This window comes from Urocitellus parryii, chromosome 11 (genome assembly GCF_045843805.1).
Source record: "Urocitellus parryii isolate mUroPar1 chromosome 11, mUroPar1.hap1, whole genome shotgun sequence".
NCBI lineage: Eukaryota > Metazoa > Chordata > Mammalia > Rodentia > Sciuridae > Urocitellus > Urocitellus parryii.
In genome coordinates, this window is record NC_135541.1 from 42,159,707 (window position 1) to 42,182,614 (window position 22,908).

Here is a 22,908-nt window from a genome sequence, read left to right on the forward strand (position 1 = left end):
GAAAAAAACATTTAAAAATATTGATATTTTCTGTTCTGCTTATTTGTTTTCTATAAATTTATTAGAAAATAATATCAAAATTTGGGGGTAGTCATTTTAGCTGGAGAACATATAATTCATAGTATTTATATGCTCATATACATTAGTGGACAAATAACGTATTTGCATAAAAGATTTTTTGGTAAATGAATTTTTGTATCCTGTTGAATTGTTACTATGGGTAAAGAGTAGATTTTTTTCAGATTGAATTTTTTTAAATCATAGAACATATTAAAAATATAATGACACTTGAAGAGTCTGTTCAACATGTGGTCATGACTGCTATTCAAGAGGTAAGTTATATTCACGTAAGTATAAAAATCTTGAACTGTGTTATATTAAAGTTATAAATTTTGCGGGTGTTTGTATTTTTTCTTTTATAAACTCACCCTTTCCAGTGGGTTTACTTCGTCTTCTTAGTTTTTCTCCCAAAATATCATAAAAGACCTTAAGCCTAATTTTAGCACCTCTGATTCTAAAAGCTGGTTGATAAATTAATGTTGTCAGGGTCTTTTAAATAACATCCAGGAGAAGCAACCTTTGTGCAGATGGAAATTTTAATTACTTTCCTGACATTGTAGTTCATGTATACCATCTGTACTTTGAGAATATTAGATTCATGAATGAGCAAAATATGGTAGTATTCAAGTTTTGGAGCCAAGTAGCCAAGGAATTAAGTGATCCTGATTATCTTAGGAGAGGCAAAAAATTCAGGATTCATGGGTCCAGTGTTTATTCTTTATCAGGCTAAAAGGCACAGATAAGGTGGAGTGCAAAGGAGATTAGAGAGAAAATAGAAGAAAAACACACTTTGGAAGGGGCTTAATCTAGGGGAAGATATCACCCAGGGCTTCAGTAGCTTCCATATAGTCAGAGTTTGCATAAATAAGTCTGCCTTGCATGTGCAAAAAAGGTACTTTTAGGGGACCCTTCTTTACTTTTAAAATGACTTCTAAAATTAAGACTTTTGCCATATTACTCATTTAAAGGTTGTATTTTAAAAGTGTCAATTTATGCTATATAAAAATTGATTTTCAAAAGTTATTGTTCAGTTAATGTGTTCAATTTTATTTAGCAATTTTGGAACTTGTAATTTTTCATTACACAAATATTTGAATATGTCTACATATTTCAAACACCATTTGTTCTTAATATCCTCATAAATATTCTTGAACATTATTATTTAATTAGCTCTCTAATAAAATTTTTATTTGGATAGTGTTCTAAGGATATGCAAATTAAGGGAAAAAAAGCTAAATAAGAATCATTTTACTTTCCTTTTATATATTTCCCTTTAAAATATTATATTATTGTACTTAATTTTACTATTTTAATTTTCTAGTTGATGAGTAAAGAAATAATGAACTCTCCTACAAATGATGCTATTGGAGAATTAGAACAACAGGTGAGTATTTTAGCACATGAGGAAAATGTTAAGTGATACAAGTTCTTTCCCAATTATTTCCATAAGATTTATGTAGGAAAGCATGTGTAAAAACATTTTTTTCACGGAACATAGTTTTTATGTATTTATATGCTCATATACATTAGTGGACAAATAATGTACTTGCATAAAGATCCAAACTGAATATTCTAATAAATTCCTTCATGAATGTAAGTAGGAGTGGTCTCTAGATTTTTTTTCTGATCATTTTATAAGAGTTGAGTGTTATTGAATATTCATTCCTTCTGACATTTGTAATGCACATTTGGCTCGTGCTAGATGATTGTATAATTAAATAGTAGACAATCTAAAAAATTCTGCTAAGTTTTAATTATAGTTTGAATAATAAGGTAGTATAATTTTTGTCACTCTTTCTATCCACTTTCCTCATATTGAAGAAATACCTTGAAGACTTCAGGTTTTATTATAAGACAGTATACATGAGAAAAAAGCCCCATTCTCTTTCCATGTGTAACCCAATCTGGGTTTTAGGGGATAGGGTAAGAGAAGGGGCAAATACATCTTTAGACATTTGTTTATTTTTATTTATCTATTATAACATTGCTAGTCATTTCATGAAACATTTCAAATTTAATTATTTGATAAAATTTTTGTTTAAATGTAAATATATTTTGTTCTTTCTGTGACAGAATTAAAAAAATACCTCCTTAAAATTTTTAAATATTTCCCAAGGATTTACACAAAATTTTATTCTGTGGGATTTCAACTTTAAATGTTGACGTGACTGTGTAAATATTATTTACACAGAGATGGCAAAATTGAGTAAATTTTTAAAAAACATTTCTAGTATCAGTGTGCTTATGTTGTAAGAATATATTTTTCTATTTTTGTTAAACATGATTTCCTAAGAATTTGGATTCATATTTCAGCTTAAAAGGGCTTTGGAAGAACTTCAGGAGGCACTAGCAGAGAAAGAAGAGCTGAAACAAAGATGCCAAGAACTAGATATGCAGGTATGGACAAAAAATCTGATCAGAGCACAGTTCTTTCTTTGTTAATTAACTGGCAGCATATTTTAGAAGTTGGGTTCATTTTATGGAAGAAATATTAAAAGCATTTTTTACAAACTTCTGTATTCAAACATAAATATCATAAATAATTTTCTCTGATAATTGAAAATCACTGGTCAATTTTTAAGAAAATCATTCTACTGATTAGAGCTTTCAGCTATTTACATGAGGACTCAGTTGTGTATTTTATAAAATAGAAAAATTGCAATATTTGCTACATAGTTGTTTTTAGATATTAAATGAGATAATTTATAGAAGTACCTAGTAGTGCTAATTACTTATAGTATTTATAGTACTATTTATAGTAATACTTACTAGTAGTACCCCCAATAAATTAAAATGCACACTCTTTTATTTATATACACATACATATGTAATCTCTTATGCTTAGTTTGTTTTGCTTACATATATATCAATATGTATACATATAATTCTAGTACTCATAAATGAACTTGGTAGGAGCACCAATAGTAGTTAAGGGGTAGACTGTCAAACCAGGCTATCTATTTTCAGAACCTGGCCATATTACCAGCCGATGTATGTCCTCAGACAAATTTCTTAATTTCTTTATACTTCAGTTCTCTTTTTGAGAAATGGAATCATGGTAGTATTTATCTCCCAAAGGGCTTTCAAGATTAAATGAACTAATATAAATAATCCTTAGGGCCTGGCACAGAAGAACTATCTCTATGTTTGTGTTTATTGTTATTCTGTGAAAATACAAATATGAAAGTTGTGCAGTAAGACTAAAAAAAAAAAAAGTTCAGAAAAGATTAAGTGTTAGGAGCGAGAAGATGGAAGATCAGAGAAAGGAAGCACTTCTGTAGTTCCCAGCACTAGACTTAAGACTTACAAAGTGGGAAGACTAATTCTAGGTGAGGTGAGTAGCTAAGGAAATTCATTGAAACTTAATATTAAACTGTAAAAAAAAATTCATAGAGCACCAAAAATTGATATGATATATATATATAATATATTTGTAAATATATTAAAAAATATAATAATATATTTGTACTAGTTTGGTTTCCAGAGGCAGCAGCTGAGCAGAGTTGGGAGTGCAGACAAAGGAAACACTTGAAAAGTAGATAAATTAAAAAATAAAAATACTGGCTTTCGGAAACCTGTGGATTAGAGAAGAATGCTGATTTTAATGGACATGGTATTAGTAGGTGAAGCTTAGGGAAAGGGAATCCAAAATAGATCACCCCAGGGGTGAGAAGCATTTTGTAGCACAGAAAATGTTGGTGGGTGTATGTAGCTTGTACATCTGTGAGCAGAGATGGGACTGGGAATTCATAAAGGAAGTACCAGTAGCTGAGTAGAAAATTCCCAGAGGGTGCTTGAACCAGAGGGTCTTTAACAGGCACAAAGAATATTTTACCTGGGCCATTCATCCTTTGGGTTCCAAGAGAGAAAGCTCCCATTGTTGCTCACACCCCATAAGAGCTAAAGGGAAGATACTAAAAGGAAGAATTTTACTGGAGGCACCAGAAATTTAGAAGTCCAACCAAGAATGGCTGGTCCTCAGAAATAGGGGGCATGGATCAAATCTCAAATACCTACCTACAGCATTCCAAATTTTTCCCAAATCCAAACCCTGACTTTTAGAACTTTAAATTTAGAGTTCTGCCTATCATCTACACTGCAGGATTACACCTACAGAAGAACCCCAAAACAAATCCCCAAAGTTCCAAAATAGAGGAAATTCAACAGAAGAGTAATCTATTAAATGAGAATCAAGACAGTATTAAATATAGCAAAAAATCAAAATGACAGGAAACCACAAACACATACCTGTACTAACTGAATGTTAATAGTCTCAATTTCCCAATTAAAAGACATAAATTAGCAGAAAGGATCAAGAAAACAAGATATAACTATATGCTTCTTGCAAGAGACTTGGGCAAAGACACTCACAAGCTAAAGATCAAAGGATGGAAAAAAATATTCCATAGAAATGAAGTCTGAAAATAACCATACATACCTAATTCCATATCTGACAAAGCTGATTTCATACAAAACTTAATCAGAAGAGCCAAGGCCACTACATTATGGTAAAGGGATCAATTTTTATAACAAGAAAATATAATGATAGTAAATACATATGCCTTGAATGTCAGCACACCCAAATACATAAAACAAAATAAAACTCCTTGACATTAAATCCCAATAGACCTAACACAATGATATTGGGTGATTTCACACACATTTTTCACCAATAGTTCATCAAAACGTAAAATTAATAAAGGCATTTTCAACCTAAAGAAAAGTATAAGGGCTGGGGATGTGGCTCAAATAGTAGCACACTCGCCTGGCATGTGTGCGGCCCGGGTTGGATCCCCAGCACCACATACAAACAAAGATGTTGTGTCCGCTGAAAACTAAAAAATAAATATTAAAAACTAACTCACACTCTCTCTCTCTGTCTCTCTCTCTCTGTCTCTCTCTCTCTCTCTCTCTCTTTCTCTTTAAAAAACAAAAAAAGAAAAGTATAAATCAAATGAACCTAGTAGACATCTACAGAATATATTACCCTAAAACATTTGACTTACCTTCTTAGTAACTCAGGGAACTTTTTTAAAAACAGACCATATCCTAGGTCATAATGTCATTCTTAGCAAATAACAAAAAACATCAGTATAATACCATGTATCATATTGGAGCATACTGGAATGAAACTAGAAGTCAACAGCAAGAAAAATAATAGAAATCACATAAACACATGGAGATTGAACAACACTCTGAAGTGAGAGTAGAAATTGAGAAATTCTTAGAAACAAGAATGGAGATAAAATGTATCAAAATCTCTAAAACAGTATAAAGAGCAGTTCTGAGGTAAATTTCTAGCATTGAGTGCCTACACAAACAAACTTTGTTCTCCCTCAAGACCTTAAAAAGAAGACTAACTAATACAAAATCATTAGAAGACAGGAATCAGTTAAGATCAGGGCCAAAATTAATAAAATTGAGAATAAAATAATATACAGGATCAGTACAACATAGAGTTTGTTCTTTGAAAAGATAAATAAGATTGATAAACCCTTAGCCAGACTAACTGAAAGAGAAGACCCATATAAAAATAAATTGTAGATGAAAAAGGATATCACCACAGACACTTCTGAAATCCAGAGGCTTTTTAGAAACTTTGTAGAAAATTTATACTCCAATAAACTGCAAAATCTAGAAGACAAATTTCCAGATATATGAACTGTTCAAATTGAACCAGGAAGATATAGAAAACCTAAACAGACCAGTATCAAGAAATGAAATTGAAATAGCAATTAAAAGCCTTCCAACAAAGAAAAGCCCAGGACCAGATGAATTCTCAGCAGAAGGATATTATCTCAACATTATAAACACTAGTTATTTTAATTCCAAAGCCAACATCATACTGAATGGAGAAAAAATGAAAGCATTTCCTGTAAAATTAGAAACAAGACAAATATGTTAACTCTCACCACTTCTATTCAATATAATTCTCAAAACACTAGCCAGAGCAATCAGGCATTAGAAGGAAATTAAAGGATGCAAATAGGAAAAGAATAAGTCAAACTGCCTGTTTGCTGATGACATAATCCTTTATCTAGAACAACAAAAACTCTACCAGAAAACTTCTAGAGCTTATAAATGTAGGATACAAAATCAACATCCATAAATGAATAGTTTTTGTATATTCTAACAGTAATTGAGCCAGGAAAGAAATCAGGAAAACCATCCTGGTCACAATAACCTCAAAATAAAATAAAATTCTTGGGAATTAATCTAACTGATGAGGTAAAAGATCCCTACAATGGAAATTATAGCACACTGAAGAAAGAAATTGAAGATCTTGAGAAGATGGTAAGACCTCCCATGTTCTTGGATAGGCAGAATCAATATTGTCAAAATGGCCACAGTACCAGAAGCAATATACAGATTCAGTACAATCCTCATCAAATATAAATGACAGTCTTCATAGAATTAGAAAGAAAGATCCTTATGTGGAAGAATAAGAGACCCAGAATAGCAAAACAATACTGAGCAAGAAAAGTCATGCAGGGAGCATTTCTATACCCTATCTGAAATTATACCATAGAGCTGTAGTAATAAAAACAGCATGATATTGGCATCAGAGTAGACTTGAAGACCAATGGAACAGAATAGAAGACAGACAAACCCATATACTTATAGCCATCTGATACTTGACAAAAATGCCAAAAATATATTTTGGAGAAATTACAGCCTTTTTAACAAATATGATGCTGGGAAAACTGAATAACAATATATAGAAATGAAACTTGGTTCCTGTCTCTCACTCTGCACAAAAGTCAAATCAAAATGGATTAAAGACTTAGGAATTAGACTAGAAACATTGCAACGGCTAGAAGAAAAACATAGGGTCAACACTCCATCATATTAGTGTTGGCACTGTTTTCTTAATAAGACCTCCAAAGTACAAAAAATAAAACCAGGAATCAATAAGTGGGATGCCATCAAATTAAAAAGCTTCTTCAAAGCAAAAGAAACATGAGTGTGAAGAGAGAGCCTGCAGAATGGAAAACAGTCTTTGCTAGCTACTCTGAAGGGGATTAATATCCAGAATATATAAAGAACTCAAAAAATTTAACACAGAAAAATAAATAATTAATCAATAAATGGACAAATATCTATAAACAGAACCTTCTCCAAAGAAGAAAAACAAATGCCCAATAAATTTATCAAAAAATTTTCAATATCTCTAGTAATAAGGGAAGTGCAAATCCAAACTATAGTAAGGTTTCATCTCACTCTGGTCCATATGGCAATATCAAGAACACAATAATAAATGCAGGTGAGGATGCAGGAAAAGAAGGTATACTTGCACATTGATGGACTGTAGACTAGTACAACCACTATGGAAAGTAGTATGAAGATTCCTAAAAAGAAAAAAACAAAAAACTGTAATAATGCAGTAACTGTACTGTTTATAGCAGCGTAATTCACAATAATTAAATTTATGGCATCAACCTATATCACTGTCAAGAGATGAACGGATTAAATATTGTGATATATAAATGTTATATACATATGTGAGATACATATACACACACACGCGCACACACACATACACACATATATATATGCACACTTACATACACACACCATGCTGTTTTACTCAGCCATAAAGAAGGATGAAGTTAGGACATTTGCTAGTAGATGGATGAAAATGGAGAACATCATAAAATAAAGGGTTGAATTTTTTTCTCAAATTTGGAAGCTAGAGTAAAATTTTAAAAAGGAGGGGAGAATTGGATATCATAAAGATATAGGTAAGATTGGTGGTATAGGAGGAGATTGAGAGGGAAAGAGGAGGAATGAGAAAGTGGAGGAAATGTGTAGTGAATTTTTAAAAAATCATATGTACATATATAAATATACCATAGGAAATTTCACGTTTATGTATAAGTGAAAGAACCAACAAAAAATAAATAAACAAAAAGAAGACCAATAGAGTAGAGGAGGAGAATGGGGGAGGGTCAGGTGAGAGGAGGGAAAAAGGGGAGATTAAGAACTCAAATTGAATTCTATGCATGTATGATTCTGTCAGGATAAACCCAACTACTATGTATAACTATAATGCTCTAATAAAAAAATAAGGTTTATGTGTTCCCACTTAGTATACTCTACATAATTTGCATTTTTTTGGTCAAATAATGAGCTGAATAGTTTAATCTCTGAAAAATATGAGGACACAAAACCAAGGTTATGTTAGCTTTATTCTTGCCAGATGAAGTCACTTCAAATACCTGAAGTGATAGGGCTGGTTAATATTTTTAACTCTTAATGGTTTTCAGATATAACAAAGTAACTTAGGTAGTAATTGCAACAGAATTCAGATCTTTTAAATTCATCTTTAAATTAAGTTAGTCCTTGCTGGGTATATAGCTTAGTTGGTAGAGTGCTTGCCTTGCATGCACAAGGCCCTGGGTTCGATCCCCAGCACCACAAAAAGAAAGAAAGAAAACAGTCCTCTGTATTTCAGTAAAGCAAATATCTGTTTTCTGCATCTTTCCTAACCATACATTGTAATACACAGCCCCACACACACATGCAAAGCAACTAAAATATGTTATTTTCACATGGATCATATTTATTCATAGAATACTTCATATAAAGATTAGGAATTGAGCCATTTAGGTGTAAAAATTTTATAGGACCTTCGTATAGTTTTCTCAGAAATTCTTATTCAGTAAAGAACACAAAATTCTGCATTAAAAGATTTAAGTGTTTATAATACATAATATCAAGTATGTAATCTTGCAGTTTTAGTTGAAAGGTTTATAAATCTGAAACAGAGGGGAAAGGCAGGTTCAGAGTGAAACTAAAGAATATAGCTCCATGGGAGCTTGTGAAAAAGATGCCTAGAATCACCTCCTAACATTCCAAGTCATGGATCTGGGGTGGGTCCAAGGAGCTTGAAAGTGTAATCTCCTCTCCTTTCATTCTGTGGTGAAATTGATAGGAACAAGGGTGGTTACTTATCAGATGTTGAAAACTAAAATTTGCCCTTGTTCTTCTTCCTTCTTTAGAGGATCCACTTAGTTTGAAGACTGAGGGCTTTGTTTCTCCTATATCCACAATTTTATGACAGCCCTTACCTTACTTTTAAGCTAGAATGAGACAATAGGTTGAGCATCACTAAACCAAGATCTGAAATGATCCAAAATCTAAAATTTTTTAAGCACTGACATGATGTGACAAGTGGTAAATTTCACATCCAACCTCAGGTGATGAGTTGCAGTCAAAAATGTGGATGTAAAACACATACTTCAGTTGGTGTCCTCAAGGGAGTAAGACCTTTCCAGCTTCTTTCAGATGTGGCATATCTTTCCTCCCACTCCAATATTCCCCCATGCAATGTCAAGATACCCCACATGAGGCCTAGGCCTACATGCGTTACTTACTGGGTTTTTAAAATATTTTCTGCTTTGTGGTATAATGATATTATCAAAAACATTTAAAAAAAAAAACCCTTAACAAACTGCTGTGGTTAACAGTGATAAAGAGGAAGAATTTGTGTTTGTAACACAAAGATCAAGCTGTTAGAGAAACTGGGCAATGGTATATGTGTAAAATATCTAACTGGAGAGTATGGTATAGGAGTGTCTAGCATATGTGACCTAAAGAAACAGAGGAGTAAAGTGTTCTATGCTAAAATGATGAATAGGACAAAAAATAAAAATCAAAAACCACTGCATAAAGCTTAAGTGAAATTGATCATCTGTTGAAAGAGCAGACCCATCAGTGTCAACAGTGAACACATAAACCATTTAATTTATTAGTCATGAGAGAAGAAAGATCTATCATGATGAATTAAAAGTTGAAGGACACCAAATATTCAATAGGCTCATTTCAGAAATTTAAGAAAAGACACAGCAGTAAATTTTTCAAGATTTGTGTCAATAAAGCATATGATGGTCACAAAGCAGCATAGAAATCTATCAGTGAGTTTGCTAAGATCATTGCTGATGAAATCTGATGTCAGAGCAAGATGTAATGGTGAAGAAACATCAGTGTTTTGGCACTTTTTCTCTTTGAAAGACATTAACTACAGCTGATGAGACAGTCCCTAAGCAAATAAAGAATGGCAAGGACAGAATAACTGTGATTGGATGTGCTAATTAATAGGCATGAAGAAGTGTATGATAGGCAAATTTGTGTCCTTGCTATTTTAAAGGAATGTATTTCTTAGCAGTCATTTATCATTATAACAAAGGCAGGGATCAGCAGGGATATCTTTTCTGACTGATTCACAAATGTTTTGTACAGGTGAATTGTGCTCACTACTGGGAAATTTGGACTATATGACTGTAAGATTTTGTTATTCCGTGACAAATGTTCTGTTCATGCTCTTTGAAATTCACATTAAAAGTAATGCTTATTCCATGTGCTTTCTCCCAAATGTGACTGTTAACTCATCCACGTGACCAGGGTATCAATAGATTAATGAAGAATAAATATAAAACATTTTCTTAAACAGCATGTTAGTAGCAATGAACAGAAGCATGAATATATAGGTTTTCAAAAGGAGTTTAACATGAAGAATGCTGTATATGTTATTGCCATTGTTGGAAACAACAGTGAATAAAGAAAGTTGTGTTATGCCTGGTACAGTCTCTGGTATGGGATTGTATTCAATGATAAGATGAATAAGGTGGTGATTTTTGAAAGATTATATCAAATGAAAAAGAAGTTATATCAAATCTCCTTAAATATGTAAAAAATAAACCTACAGAATGTCAGTAAACTGGAAGAAGGCCTCCTAGGAAGCCTTTTCAAGTATTTCCTCCTCAGTTACTTACTTTTGTCTTTAAGTCTCTGATTTTATAAACTGACATGATTTGTAAGAAAGTTGCCATTGTTGTTGTATAAGCATGGGTACAGAGATTCTAGTGATGCCACGGTGCTGTCTAGTTTGGGCATTTTATTGATGGTGCATCATATATTTTATGTTAGGTACTTATGTGTAAATACATTAAGAAAATTAGTACTTATCTGTACCATATACATTCATAGTCAGGAATGGTAGTGATAGTGATGTCCACATGGTTGGCTAAGATAGTGACACCATTGCTTTTGGTTGGCTCAGCATATACAAGCTTTGTTTCATGCACAAAATTATTTTTTTAAATATTGTTACCTTTAGGCTATTATAAGTTGTATATGAAACATAAATGAATTTTGCATTTAGATTTGAGTCTTATCCCCAAGTTATCTCATTAAATAGGTACAACTGCTCCAAAATCTGAAAACTTTTGGCCCCTAAAGCATTTCAGATGAGGGATACTCAACATGTAGTCCTTTCTTTTTGCTCTACCCCCCACTCTATAGTATGCTTTCATCAAAGCATCTCTTATTTAATTATTTACATTTCTACTGAAGGGTTTTAAGGGCAAAAACTCTTTTATTTGTATCTGAATCGCTTAGAACTATACATGACAAAAAATAGTCACTGATTTTCCTTACATAACAAGCATGGACGCATGCTTTGAATTTAGAAACAGAAAGTTGTGTGTTTACATTGTCCACCTAGAGACAGTTTCCTGGCCTGCCTTCGTATTTCTCATTTAGATGTATTAAAAAGTGAACTTGGGTACAATGCAGTTTTATTGAGTTTATTATATTCATGAATTAGGCAGCTCCAAACCAGAGTGGTTTGGACCTTCCACTTAGGAAACAGTTGGAAGACAGTAATAGGGTTACTACAGAAATAAAGAAAAGATAGGTTATAGGTACATGGTTGCCTATTTGGTTGAAAGTCCCTGGTTGTATAATTTTAATCTTGTTGGTTCTTCACATCAGTTGAGCTTAAATACTGTTTTTCTTTAATACAGCATTTGTAAGAAATAGCTCAAGATAAGTTGCACTTACATTTGCAAATCTAACAAAGTTTAGATCACTTATAAAGCCTAACTGGTTTTGTCTGTTGAAGAATTTTTCAGGCTTAGTCTCCATTTTAATAATGTAACAGAGAACAGTGTTTGTAACTTGCCTATATGGTATTTAATGCAATCACTTGATTTAATTTCCTTTTTAGTTCATTGTTTCTATATGTCATCTCATTCACTTATGGAATTGGTTGTACCTATTGAAAATATAAATAGCAATCTTGTCCAATAATATTATGGATGTCAATGATAATGGGACACCTTTTTATCTAGTTCTTGGTAAAATGTATGTAAAATTCTGGGCTTATGAAAAGTCATAGCTGTACCTAAAAAATTTTTAAATAGAAAAGAATTAGAACCAAGAGAAAAAACATGCTTGTTTTAAAGGAGTTTAAAACATGTATCAGGTACTGACATTTTTGTAGTTCTGCACTTAGACATTTTATTATCCATTTTAAATCATAAACACAAAGTCTCTTTACAAATGGAAAAAGTTAAGATTTTTGGTATTGGTTCATCAACCAAATATACTTGTTTCCTGAATATGTGATATGTGACTGATTATTTTTCACTATGAACCCCAGATGATAACTTTGCATAGGTGAAAGCATTTTGAAAGTTAGTTTTGACAAAAAAGGGACAAATTAATGTTTTGAAGTTGGATTCACATATTAAATTTTAGAGATTTAGAAACATTTTATTTCCAAAACTGAGACAGGTATAATATTCTAAAAGCATCCTTACTGTATACTGCATATGTGTACTAATTTGATTTCTTTATTTTCCCCAAACTTTCTAGACTCAGAATTTCAGAATTGAAAGTATTCTTAGAAATCATCTAATCTGATTAGTCAAGCTGTTTCATGACCTTGACAGAATTAGAATCAAGAACTCCCAATTCTGTGAGTTTTGTTGTTGTTGTTATTGCTGCTTATATTTCTGTATTTGTTTTTTAGGTGACTGCACTTCAAGATGAGAAGAATTCACTGGTTTCTGAGAATGAGATGATGAATGAAAAACTTGACCAGTTGGATGGCTCTTTTGATGATCCAAATACAATGGTTGCAAAGAAGTATTTTCATGCACAATTACAACTAGAACAGTTACAGGAAGAGAACTTCAGGTAGCATTTTTAGTAGAAATTATTTTATAGAATTCTTTTCATTAAACTAGTAGCTAAAAATCATATCAACTAATTATTAGTATATTAAGCATGTTTAAGACACTGATTAAGCTACTAAAAATACCAAGTGGTTCCTGTCTCACTGGACTTATTGTCCAGATAAGCAAGTAAATTATGTAAAACAATGCAAAGATACAGGACAAATGAAGGCCATATGCCACCCAGTAAGAGTTCAAGAGAGTGAATAATGAAGCTTGGAAGAAATAGGGAGTTTCTCACATAAGAGAGGTAATCTGATAATCAGTGGAAAAAATATAAATTTTAAACGCTTCTTACTTGAACATTAATATTATTTCTTTTAAAAATAGAGTTCTTACCTTTAATAAACATTGATATTGATTGTTGCTTGTGTGCTTACCACTGAGTCTTGCACTATGAGATCTTAAAGACAGACATGCTAATTTTTAAAATATTTTTTTATAGTTGGACCCAATACCTTTATTTTATTTATATATTTTTATGTGGTGCTGAGGATTGAACCCAGGGCCTCACACGTGTTAGGTGAGCAGTCTACCACTGAGTCACAACCCCAGCCCCCAAACATGCTAATTTTACCATACAATTTTTTAAATATCATTTCAAACTTGCAAAAAAAAAAGTTGTAATAATACTACAAAGAACTCTGCTTTTACAGTGTTTTATATTTGGAGTTTTACAGTTTTCTCTATTTGCTTTAGCAGTTTCTCTATTCACATAGTTAAACATTTTTCTGAATCATTTGGCACTAATTTGGAGACATGCCTCTTTATTTCAGTGTGTATTTCCTAAAAACAAGGACATCCTCAGTATAGGAAATTTGTCACTGATTAAACATTATCTAATCCACATATTGTATTCAAATTCCATCAATTGTTTCAGTGTCCCTTATAAAGTTTTTTTTTTTTAACCCCTTCTTTGAAATCCAGAATTATGCATTCTATTTAGAAATGGACTCTTATTCAGAGGACTGTAAATCCATTACTATCGTCACTTATTTCGAGGGTCAAATTTTCCCAGATTTGGTCAGTGAAAAGCCTTTCAACTGGTGATTTTAGCCGTTCAACATATCTTTTTTTGAGCAGTTTGTTACTTTGTGATATCACAAAGTTTTCTACATACATTGTCATTAATTTATTGCAATCTCCTTAGAGTTAATATTTGACCTCTTTACATGTCAACTATTTTTTAAACAGTGAATTTATCTTATGCATTTTTCTCTTCCTCTTTTGAAATTAAAATTTCTGTTAGACTCTATAGAAGTTACTAAGCACATGTTTTGGAAGTGTAAATGAAAATTCAGAACATTAAACTTACTTTTCATGCCTGTTACAAATTTAAGAGCCCCAAATACCTTATTCCTTCAATCTTTCCTGTTTTGAATGTGGAATTTAAGTATGTCATGTCATGTCTCAGTAGGAAGACAATTGATGGAAATTATAAATATTTATAAAATATTATATTATAAATGATTATATTACAAATAATCACTTATTTTCTTTGTGCAAGGCTTGAAGCTGCAAAAGATGATTACCGTGTTCACTGTGAAGAACTTGAAAAGCAATTAATTGAATTTCAGCATAGAAATGATGAATTGACTAGTCTTGCTGAAGAAACAAGAGCCCTGAAGGATGAAATAGATGTTCTTAGGTATGGCAGGTCTAAATATATTTATGTTAATTCTAAGTTTTTAGCTAATGTGAATATTCCATGCTTTAATCAGAAATTCTTAAAGAGTTTTGCCAATGTATAAAATGTTGAACACTTTTTATTCATGTTTCTGGTCTTTACTTCCTTTATGTTTGCTGGAATTGTATTTGAAAGATAATGTTCAACTCTTGTTACAACAGTTTCACATTAGAACCTACAAACCCAAAATCTTCTCTGAAGATTTTATAAATGATCCATTTAGCTTAAACTGGTACCCATTTTTGTATTTTGAGAAAATTTTTTTTTAGGAAATGTTTTTTCTCAATATTTTCATATTTGATGAAATATAAATATAGAAGAGGAGCCTAACATTAAAAAAAAAATAGAACTGATCAGCAAAACATTAACCTAGGTCTGTATGAGCTCAAAAAACAAAATAGAACTTCATGATATGGGAAAGGGCAATAATAAAACAGATATTGAAAAAAGCATCCTGGTTCTGTCGCAGATGTAAGGATAGCCAAATTGGAGTTTTGGATATTAGCTGTTATGGATTTGAGCCAAATCATCTTCTTTTTGGTCTGTAGAAATCGCTTTAGTTAATCTCTCTGGAATCCAAATTGGCTGCTGTTCTCCCTGTGGAAACACACAAACAGGCTCCCGACTCCAGACAATCACTGGGTTAGCACCTTGGTTAATCTCTCTGGAATCCAAATCGGCTGCTGTTCTTCCTGTGGAAACACACAAACAGACCCCCGACTCCAGACAATTACTGGGTCAGGACCTTTCCATTGTCCTGTTAGAATATCTTTCCAAAGTACCTTGAGCTTATGTACATTTTTTGGACACATATGCCTTTCTGTAGCACTAAGTCCTGTGAATCCAAATTTAAAAAGTTTAGAGTAAAAAGGGTTATTTTAAGTTTATCTTTGGGGAATATATACCCCTTCCCAATTCCGTCTTTTTGCTTTAATAAGTACATTTTAATAGTTTGATGAGCTCTTTCAACTATGCCTTGTCCCTGTGGATTGTATGGAATTCCTGTTATATGAGTAATGCCAAATGATGAGCAAAATTGTTTAAAAGAGGTAGAAGTATAACCAGGAGCATTATCTGTTTTTAACTGTTTTGGAATGCCCACAGTGGCAAAATTTTGTAAGCAATGAGCTATAACATCTTTAGTTTTTTCTCCAGCATGAAGGGAGCCCATCAAAAATCCAGAAGAAGTATCAACTGTAACATGCAAATATTTTAATTTTCCAAATTCTGGCAAGTGTGTGACGTCCATCTGCTAAATATGGTTAGGTATCAATCCTCTAGGATTGGCTCCAAGATTAACTTGTGGTAAAAAGGTCACACAATTTTGACATTGTTTTATTATTTGTCTAGCTTGTTCCTTGGTTATTTTAAAACGCTTTTGTAAAGTATTAGCATTGACATGGAACCTTTTATGAAAATTTATAGCTTCTTCTAGTGTAGAGAAAATATGTATGTCATGTGTAGTTTTATCTGCTAAATCATTGCCCAAACTAAGGGCTCCAGGCAATCCTGTATGTGCCCTGATACGTCCTATAAAGAATGGATCTTTTCTGTCCCAGATTAAACTTTGTATAGTGGAAAACAAAGAGAAAACAGTAGAAGAAGGGGAAATCCTACCAGCATTTTCAAGGGATACTATAGCATTAACTATATACTGACTATCAGAAAATAAATTAAATACAGAATCTTTAAACATCACAAAAGCTTGTAATACTGCATTAAGCTCTACCTTTTGATCTGATTGTTTGGGTACTAAAAATGTAAAAGTTTGATCAGGTGTAACTATTGCTGCTGTACCATTATTTGACCCATCAGTGAATATATTTGGAGCATTCATGATAGGTGTTTTTCTTGTCATTTTTGGAAAATTTATAGGATGCAATGACCAAAAAGACAATAAAGGATTAGATGGTAAGTGGTTATCAAATGAAACATTAGATTTGCACATGATTATTACCCAAGTATTTAATTCATTAGCTAATTCATCAATTTGATTCATAGTATATGGAGTAATAATTTTATTGGGAGAAATTCCAAACACTGCCTTTGCTGTTTTTATTCCTTTGAGTATTAATTGTCCTACAGCCTCAGGATACCTAGTAAGAATAGTGTTAGGAGAATAAGATAAATGTATCCATAATAATGGACCTGTAGGAGTATTTTTTGTTGGTAGTACAATAAATAATAAAGGCAGACTTACATCAATTCTATCCAAATGCATATTTTCCATATATGTTTCAATGATTTTTAATGCGTTTCTTGCTTCAGGCGTTAACATTCGGGGTGAATTTGGATCTGATGGACCTTTTAGGATATCAAATAAAGGTCCCAATTCTCCTGTTGGAATACCTAGATAAGGCCTTATCCAATTTATGTCTCCTAATAACTTTTGAAAGTCATTAAGTGATTTGAGTTGATCTACTCGTATTTGAATTTTTGGTGGACGGACCATGGTTGAGGATAATAGAACTCCTAAATAATTAATTGGAAAATTTAATTGTACTTTATCTATTGCTATCTCTAGATTATAATTTTTTAATAAGTTTGTAAGTGTGGCATAACATTCTAGCAATGTGTTTTTAGCTTTGTGTGCTAATAATACATCATCCATATAGTGAAATATTTGTAGTTCAGGATTTTGATTTCTAAGTGGCTGGATTACTTTGTTAACATAAATTTGACACATAGTTGGGCTGTTAGCCATCCCTTGAGGGAGTACTTTCCATTCATATCTCTGATCAGGACCTTCATGATTCAGTGCAGGGATAGTAAATGCAAAACGTGGACTATCTTCAGGATGAATTGGAATTGAAAAAAAAAACAATCTTTAATATCTATAACTAAAACGTACCAAGTTTTTGGCAAAGCAGACAATTGAGGAATCCCCGATTGAGCAGGTCCCATAATGTCCATTTCATTATTAATGGCTCTTAAATCTTGCAATAATCTCCATTTACCAGATTTCTTTTTGATGACAAAAATGGGAGTATTATGGGGAGATACAGAAGGTTGTATATGTCCTTCCACTAATTGTTGTTTGACCAGATCATGGGCTACTTGTATCTTTTCTTTAGTCAAGGGCCACTGAGGAACCCATACTGGTCTTTCTGATTTCCATGTAATTTTTATTGTCTCAGTGCCCTTTGTGAAAATCCAACCCATGTCTGTCTGTTCCTTGATCTATTTGTATTGGTGCTGCTATACCTTGTTTTTGTTTTTCTAATCTTTTTCCTTTCCTAAAACCTTGTCTAGCCATAATAGTGGGTGCATTTTGATTGATATTATTTGTTAATGTCAAACCTAATTGATCTAAGACATCTCGTCCCCATAAATTTACGGGAAGATGATCCAATACATATGGCTATATAGTTCCTTCACATCCTTCAGGATCCTTCCAATTTAATACCATTGCACTTCTATCGGGATTAGTCGCCACTCCTAGGCCTCGAAGCATTTGAGTGGCTTGTTGTAATGGCCAATGTTTTGGCCATTCTTGATGAGAGATGATGCTAAGGTCTGCACCTGTATCCAGTAGCCCATTAAATTCATGTCCTTGAATATTTAGTTTTAGCATGGGGCGAGAATCTAAATTTAAAGAAAGCATCGCCCAATCTACACGTGTGGAGCCTAATCCCTTGAAACCTCTTTCTACAGCATGACTGGAAAATTTATCATGTAGGCTTGGTATTATTAGTAACTGTGCTATTCTATCTCCTGGTGAAATTACTGATATACCCTTTGGAGAACTGGTTATAATTTTTATTTCACCTTCATAATCGGGATCAATTACCCCAGGACTTATCAAAAGTCCTTTTAGAGTAGAAGAGCTGCGTCCCAATAATAAGCCTACTGTTCCTTTGGGAAGAGGTCCTTTCATCCCTGTGGGAATGATTTGAACTTCCATCTCTGGAGTTGGAATGATTTGAACTTCCATCTCTGGAGGCGCAGATGTCCAACCCTGCGCTCCCTCTGGTTTGTCTGATGAGGGATCTGATGGACAATGTGTCCTGGGCACTACCCTGATGGGGTTGCTGGGTTCCTCCAGTGCTCCGTATATTTGTGGTTTGGGGCCCCTGAGCATTGGGGCCCCTTGTCCATTTTTTGGCAATGGAGCCCAATGCCTTTGTCCACGATATTGTGGATAAACACCTTGTCCTTGTTTGTTTTTTGATAATGGAGTACCCTCTATGGTGGTTTGAGAACAGCATTCATTAACCCAATGTCTCCCTCTACGGCATCGTGGGCAAATACCCGGTATTCTACTCCTTTGATACCTAGTTTTGTTAAACCCTCCTCCTATGGGGCAATTCCTTTTAAAATGTCCTGTTTGTTGACAATTGTAGCATGTTCTTGGCCTGGCGTATAAAGCCTGTTTTACTGCAGCTGCCACAATTTGCCCTTGTTCATTAATGTCTCTGGCATCTAAAGCCTGTTTTACTGCAGCTGCCATGACTTGCTCTTGTTCATTAATGTCTCTACATAATTTAATATATGTGTTTAAATCTTCCTGTTTCCATGGTCTAATGATATCTCTGCACCAACAATTCGCTTGGTCATAAGCCAGTTGTTTTATTAATGGCATTGCTTGTTCTGTATTCCCCAAAATTTTGGTAGCTGTTTGAATAAGCCTATCTACAAATTCAGCATAAGGTTCATTAGCTCCTTGTATTACCTTAGATAATTGACCTTGTAAACCTCCATGTCCTTGTAAAGTCTTCCATGCCCTAATCGCCTCTGTAGCAATTTGTGCGTATACGCCAGGATCATATGCAATTTGTTGCTGCTGATCCTCATAAGGTCCCTTTCCTAACAACATATCTAGATCTCTCTGAGGATAACCAGCTTCTGCATTTCGCCTAGCCGTCTCCTTGCAAAATTCCTCATTGGCAACCTTCCATAACAGGTATTGACCTCCATTTAGCACAGCTTTACACATTTTAGCCCAATCTGCTGGCGTCATGTTCAAGTTGTTAATGGATTCGACCAAGCTTACAGTGAAGGGTGCTTGAGGATCATAGGTTGTTACAGCCTCTTTTAGCTCCTTCACTGTTATGAAAATTAAACCCTGGTAAATTCGCTGCCCTCCTACCTCAAATACAGGGCATACTTGAGATCCTGTCTCAGGATCCCAACTATCAACTGCGGGGGTTGGGAGTCTCCTAGCATATGGAGGTGGTGCTGTTGATTGGACACTTATGCCCTCTGGTGATAGAATGCTGTTAGTAGCAGTCTCCTGTAGAGGTGGTGCTGTTGGTTGGACACTTTCGCTCTCTGATAGAAAGGTGTTATTAGCAGTCTCCTGTTGTAACTTTTCCCCTGATGGCTTTTTCTGCTCTAAACGTCCTTCCTCTGTCTCACTAGCTCGAAAGACCTTCTCTTTTACTTGAATCTTTTCCTCTTTCTGACTAACTTGAGAGACCTTCTCTTTTACTTGAATCAATATGTCTTCTCCTTCCTCTACCTTTGTCTGAACTGAAGGCTTTGGACTAAGCAAACCAGATATGAACGTCCACAATGGCAATGTGCCAACTGGCAGAGTCCCTGGGTTGTTCTTTTCTATTCTTTTTAAATCTTCACCATGATGGTCCCACTGTAATATATTTAACAACTCCTCCTTAAAAAGCCATGGGCTATATTTTTGTATTATATCAACGTATGCCCTGACTGTTCTTGATTTTACTGAGATGCCTCCTTCCTCTAACAATTTACTTAACAGTCTTTCGGTTTGTTTTTTACTAATTACTGATCCCGTATTTCTACTATAATACAACCCAACAAGATAACACCAAACAAAACCGAGACAGAATCCAGTAAAAATGGAACAGCAAAAATTCATTATAGCCTTTCTATCCTCCTGACATGTGCATCCGTCCTTTCTCCCTATCTGTTCCTCAGACGCAAAAAGTTTTTCCTCAGATGTGAGCGGTTTTTCTTCCGTCTCACTCATCTCCAGGGACAGGCAACTTAAAACAAAAATGAAGCAAAACAAAAGAGGAAACTTAGAATGGCTACCCATCCTCTCGCCCTGCCCTCAGGGGCGAGCAGTTTACTTACCCTCAGTCGCTCCCCGTACGGGCCACCAAATGCCGCAGTCTGGCTGGGCACAATTCAGGAGCCACTTGTCAAAAGAAAGTAACTTTATTTTTGGAACTACAAATGCCAAGCAAAACAGCTCCTCAGGAAAAAACCCTCAGAGCCCAACTGCCACCACCGGCTTCCCACACACCTCTCACCCCCACACCAGCCTCACCACCTCCCACAATCCTCCTGCTCTTGAGGCCGATTGGCTGGGTTTCGTGGGCGGAGCCAAAGAAGTCCCCCAATGAGCAGCTCCGTGGAGGAGCCAATCAGCTAGATGTTGCTGGGGCCGCTGTGAGCCAATCATCAGCCGGCAGCTGGAAGTTTGCTGGCAGCTGGAAGTTTGCTGGGGCCCCTTTGGCTGTGGCTCTCAACATCATTTCAAGGATTGTCTTGGGCAATATTTTATAATATATATTTATATTTGACTTTTGCCTATGAAATGTTACCCAATGAATAGGCTGTCCACATGTTCTGCATGTTTTCTGTTGATTTTTCTTAATTAGCAATTTTTTTTTGCAGCTCTTAATAACCATTTGAAACAAAATCTTTAGAAACATTAATTTTGACAGTGTTGGTGACTTGATTTGGTTTGTTTATCTTTGCTACAGCCTGGTTGGTCCACTAAGTGTAATTCCAAGGAAAGTATTTTTCCAGACAAATTCATCAATTGACTTATCTTCCTCAGTTTTTCAAACACTGAAAATAAGATGATACTAAATGATACTAAAACAAAGCAAGGTTTTTCTGTAAGCTACAGAATAGTTTAGAATTGTTTTTACTATATGTACAAAGCCCTTTTTTTTTTTAATATGAGTCTAAAAACAGTTTGGTGGTAACTTAATGTGTCACATTTGAAGCATTTTTACTTTTGATGCCTTAATAACAAAAAGATTGAACATTAAATGGTTTTAGACCCAAGTCTTGGTTAAAGCTTGGGAGATTCATTTTACAACCAGAATAAAATTGCTCTGTGTATATGCTACTCTTTAATTTGGATTGCTTTTTCTTTATTACTACAGGGCTACTTCTGATAAAGCAAATAAACTAGAGTCAACAGTTGAGATATACCGTCAGAAACTACAAGATCTAAATGACCTTCGCAAGCAGGTTAAAACTTTACAGGAAACAAACATGATGTATATGCATAATACAGTCAGCTTGGAAGAAGAATTAAAGAAGGCAAATGCAGCACGCACACAATTAGAAACGTACAAAAGGCAGGTAAGAAAATATCTTAATTTTTAATTGATAAAATTGAAGGAATTCAACTTCATTATTCCATTTCATCTTTAAGAATGATACGAAAGTTAAGCATTGCATACAATAAGCTATGTACTTCAATGAATTTCTTCTATATGTAATTTTAATATCAAGGTTGATAGCTGAGTTTGACTTCTCCAGGTCCTTCGCCTTCTTATTGCCTTCCAAACTTATTTTTGCTAACATATTTGTTTTTGAGATGTTACGGTTTATTAATGTTTCTAGTAAACATTGACAGATGCTTAGAGGATGGCAGAAAATGCAGCTGTGACCTAAAATATTCTATTCTGCTATTTTCAAATAATCTAGACAAACATTAGGATGTAAGGCTATTGTTTAATATTGTCTTAATTATTATCTTGTATTTAACATTAATTCTTTTATACAGTTACTATTTTCCAAATACTTAGAATATAATTTTAAAACATACATTTTATTTTTAATCAGTTCATTTACTTTGAAACCTATGAATATTTTATACTCTTATTTCTTTCTTGATTTCTGACAAAAGATTCAGGACCTTCACGTTAAACTTTCCTCTGAATCCAAAAGGGCAGATACACTAGCATTTGAAATGAAGCGGCTTGAAGAAAAACATGAAGCTTTACTTAAGGAAAAAGAGGTAATCATAAATATATTTGATAAGGATATAGCTTAGTAGCTAGAATGCTTGCTTCGAATGCACAAGGCCATGAGTTCAATCCCCAGCACCACACACACGAAAAAGGAGTATGTTATTCTTTTTTTAGCTTTTTAACTACCCATTCTTAGAATGATAACAATATCTACTTGTTCTAT

At 33.8% G+C, this 22,908-nt stretch overlaps 1 protein-coding gene across 1 annotated transcript in view; it reads left to right on the forward strand.

The window, feature by feature from the left end:
• Positions 1 to 22,908, forward strand: part of Hook1 (hook microtubule tethering protein 1) — a 58,992-nt gene that overhangs the window by 15,920 nt on the left and 20,164 nt on the right. The window contains exons 6-12 of the mRNA XM_026382482.2: positions 265 to 332; positions 1,382 to 1,444; positions 2,374 to 2,457; positions 12,878 to 13,044; positions 14,590 to 14,730; positions 21,870 to 22,071; positions 22,622 to 22,732. Of these exons, the coding sequence (XP_026238267.1) occupies positions 265 to 332; positions 1,382 to 1,444; positions 2,374 to 2,457; positions 12,878 to 13,044; positions 14,590 to 14,730; positions 21,870 to 22,071; positions 22,622 to 22,732 (836 nt within the window). The remainder of the gene's footprint in view (positions 1 to 264; positions 333 to 1,381; positions 1,445 to 2,373; positions 2,458 to 12,877; positions 13,045 to 14,589; positions 14,731 to 21,869; positions 22,072 to 22,621; positions 22,733 to 22,908) is intronic.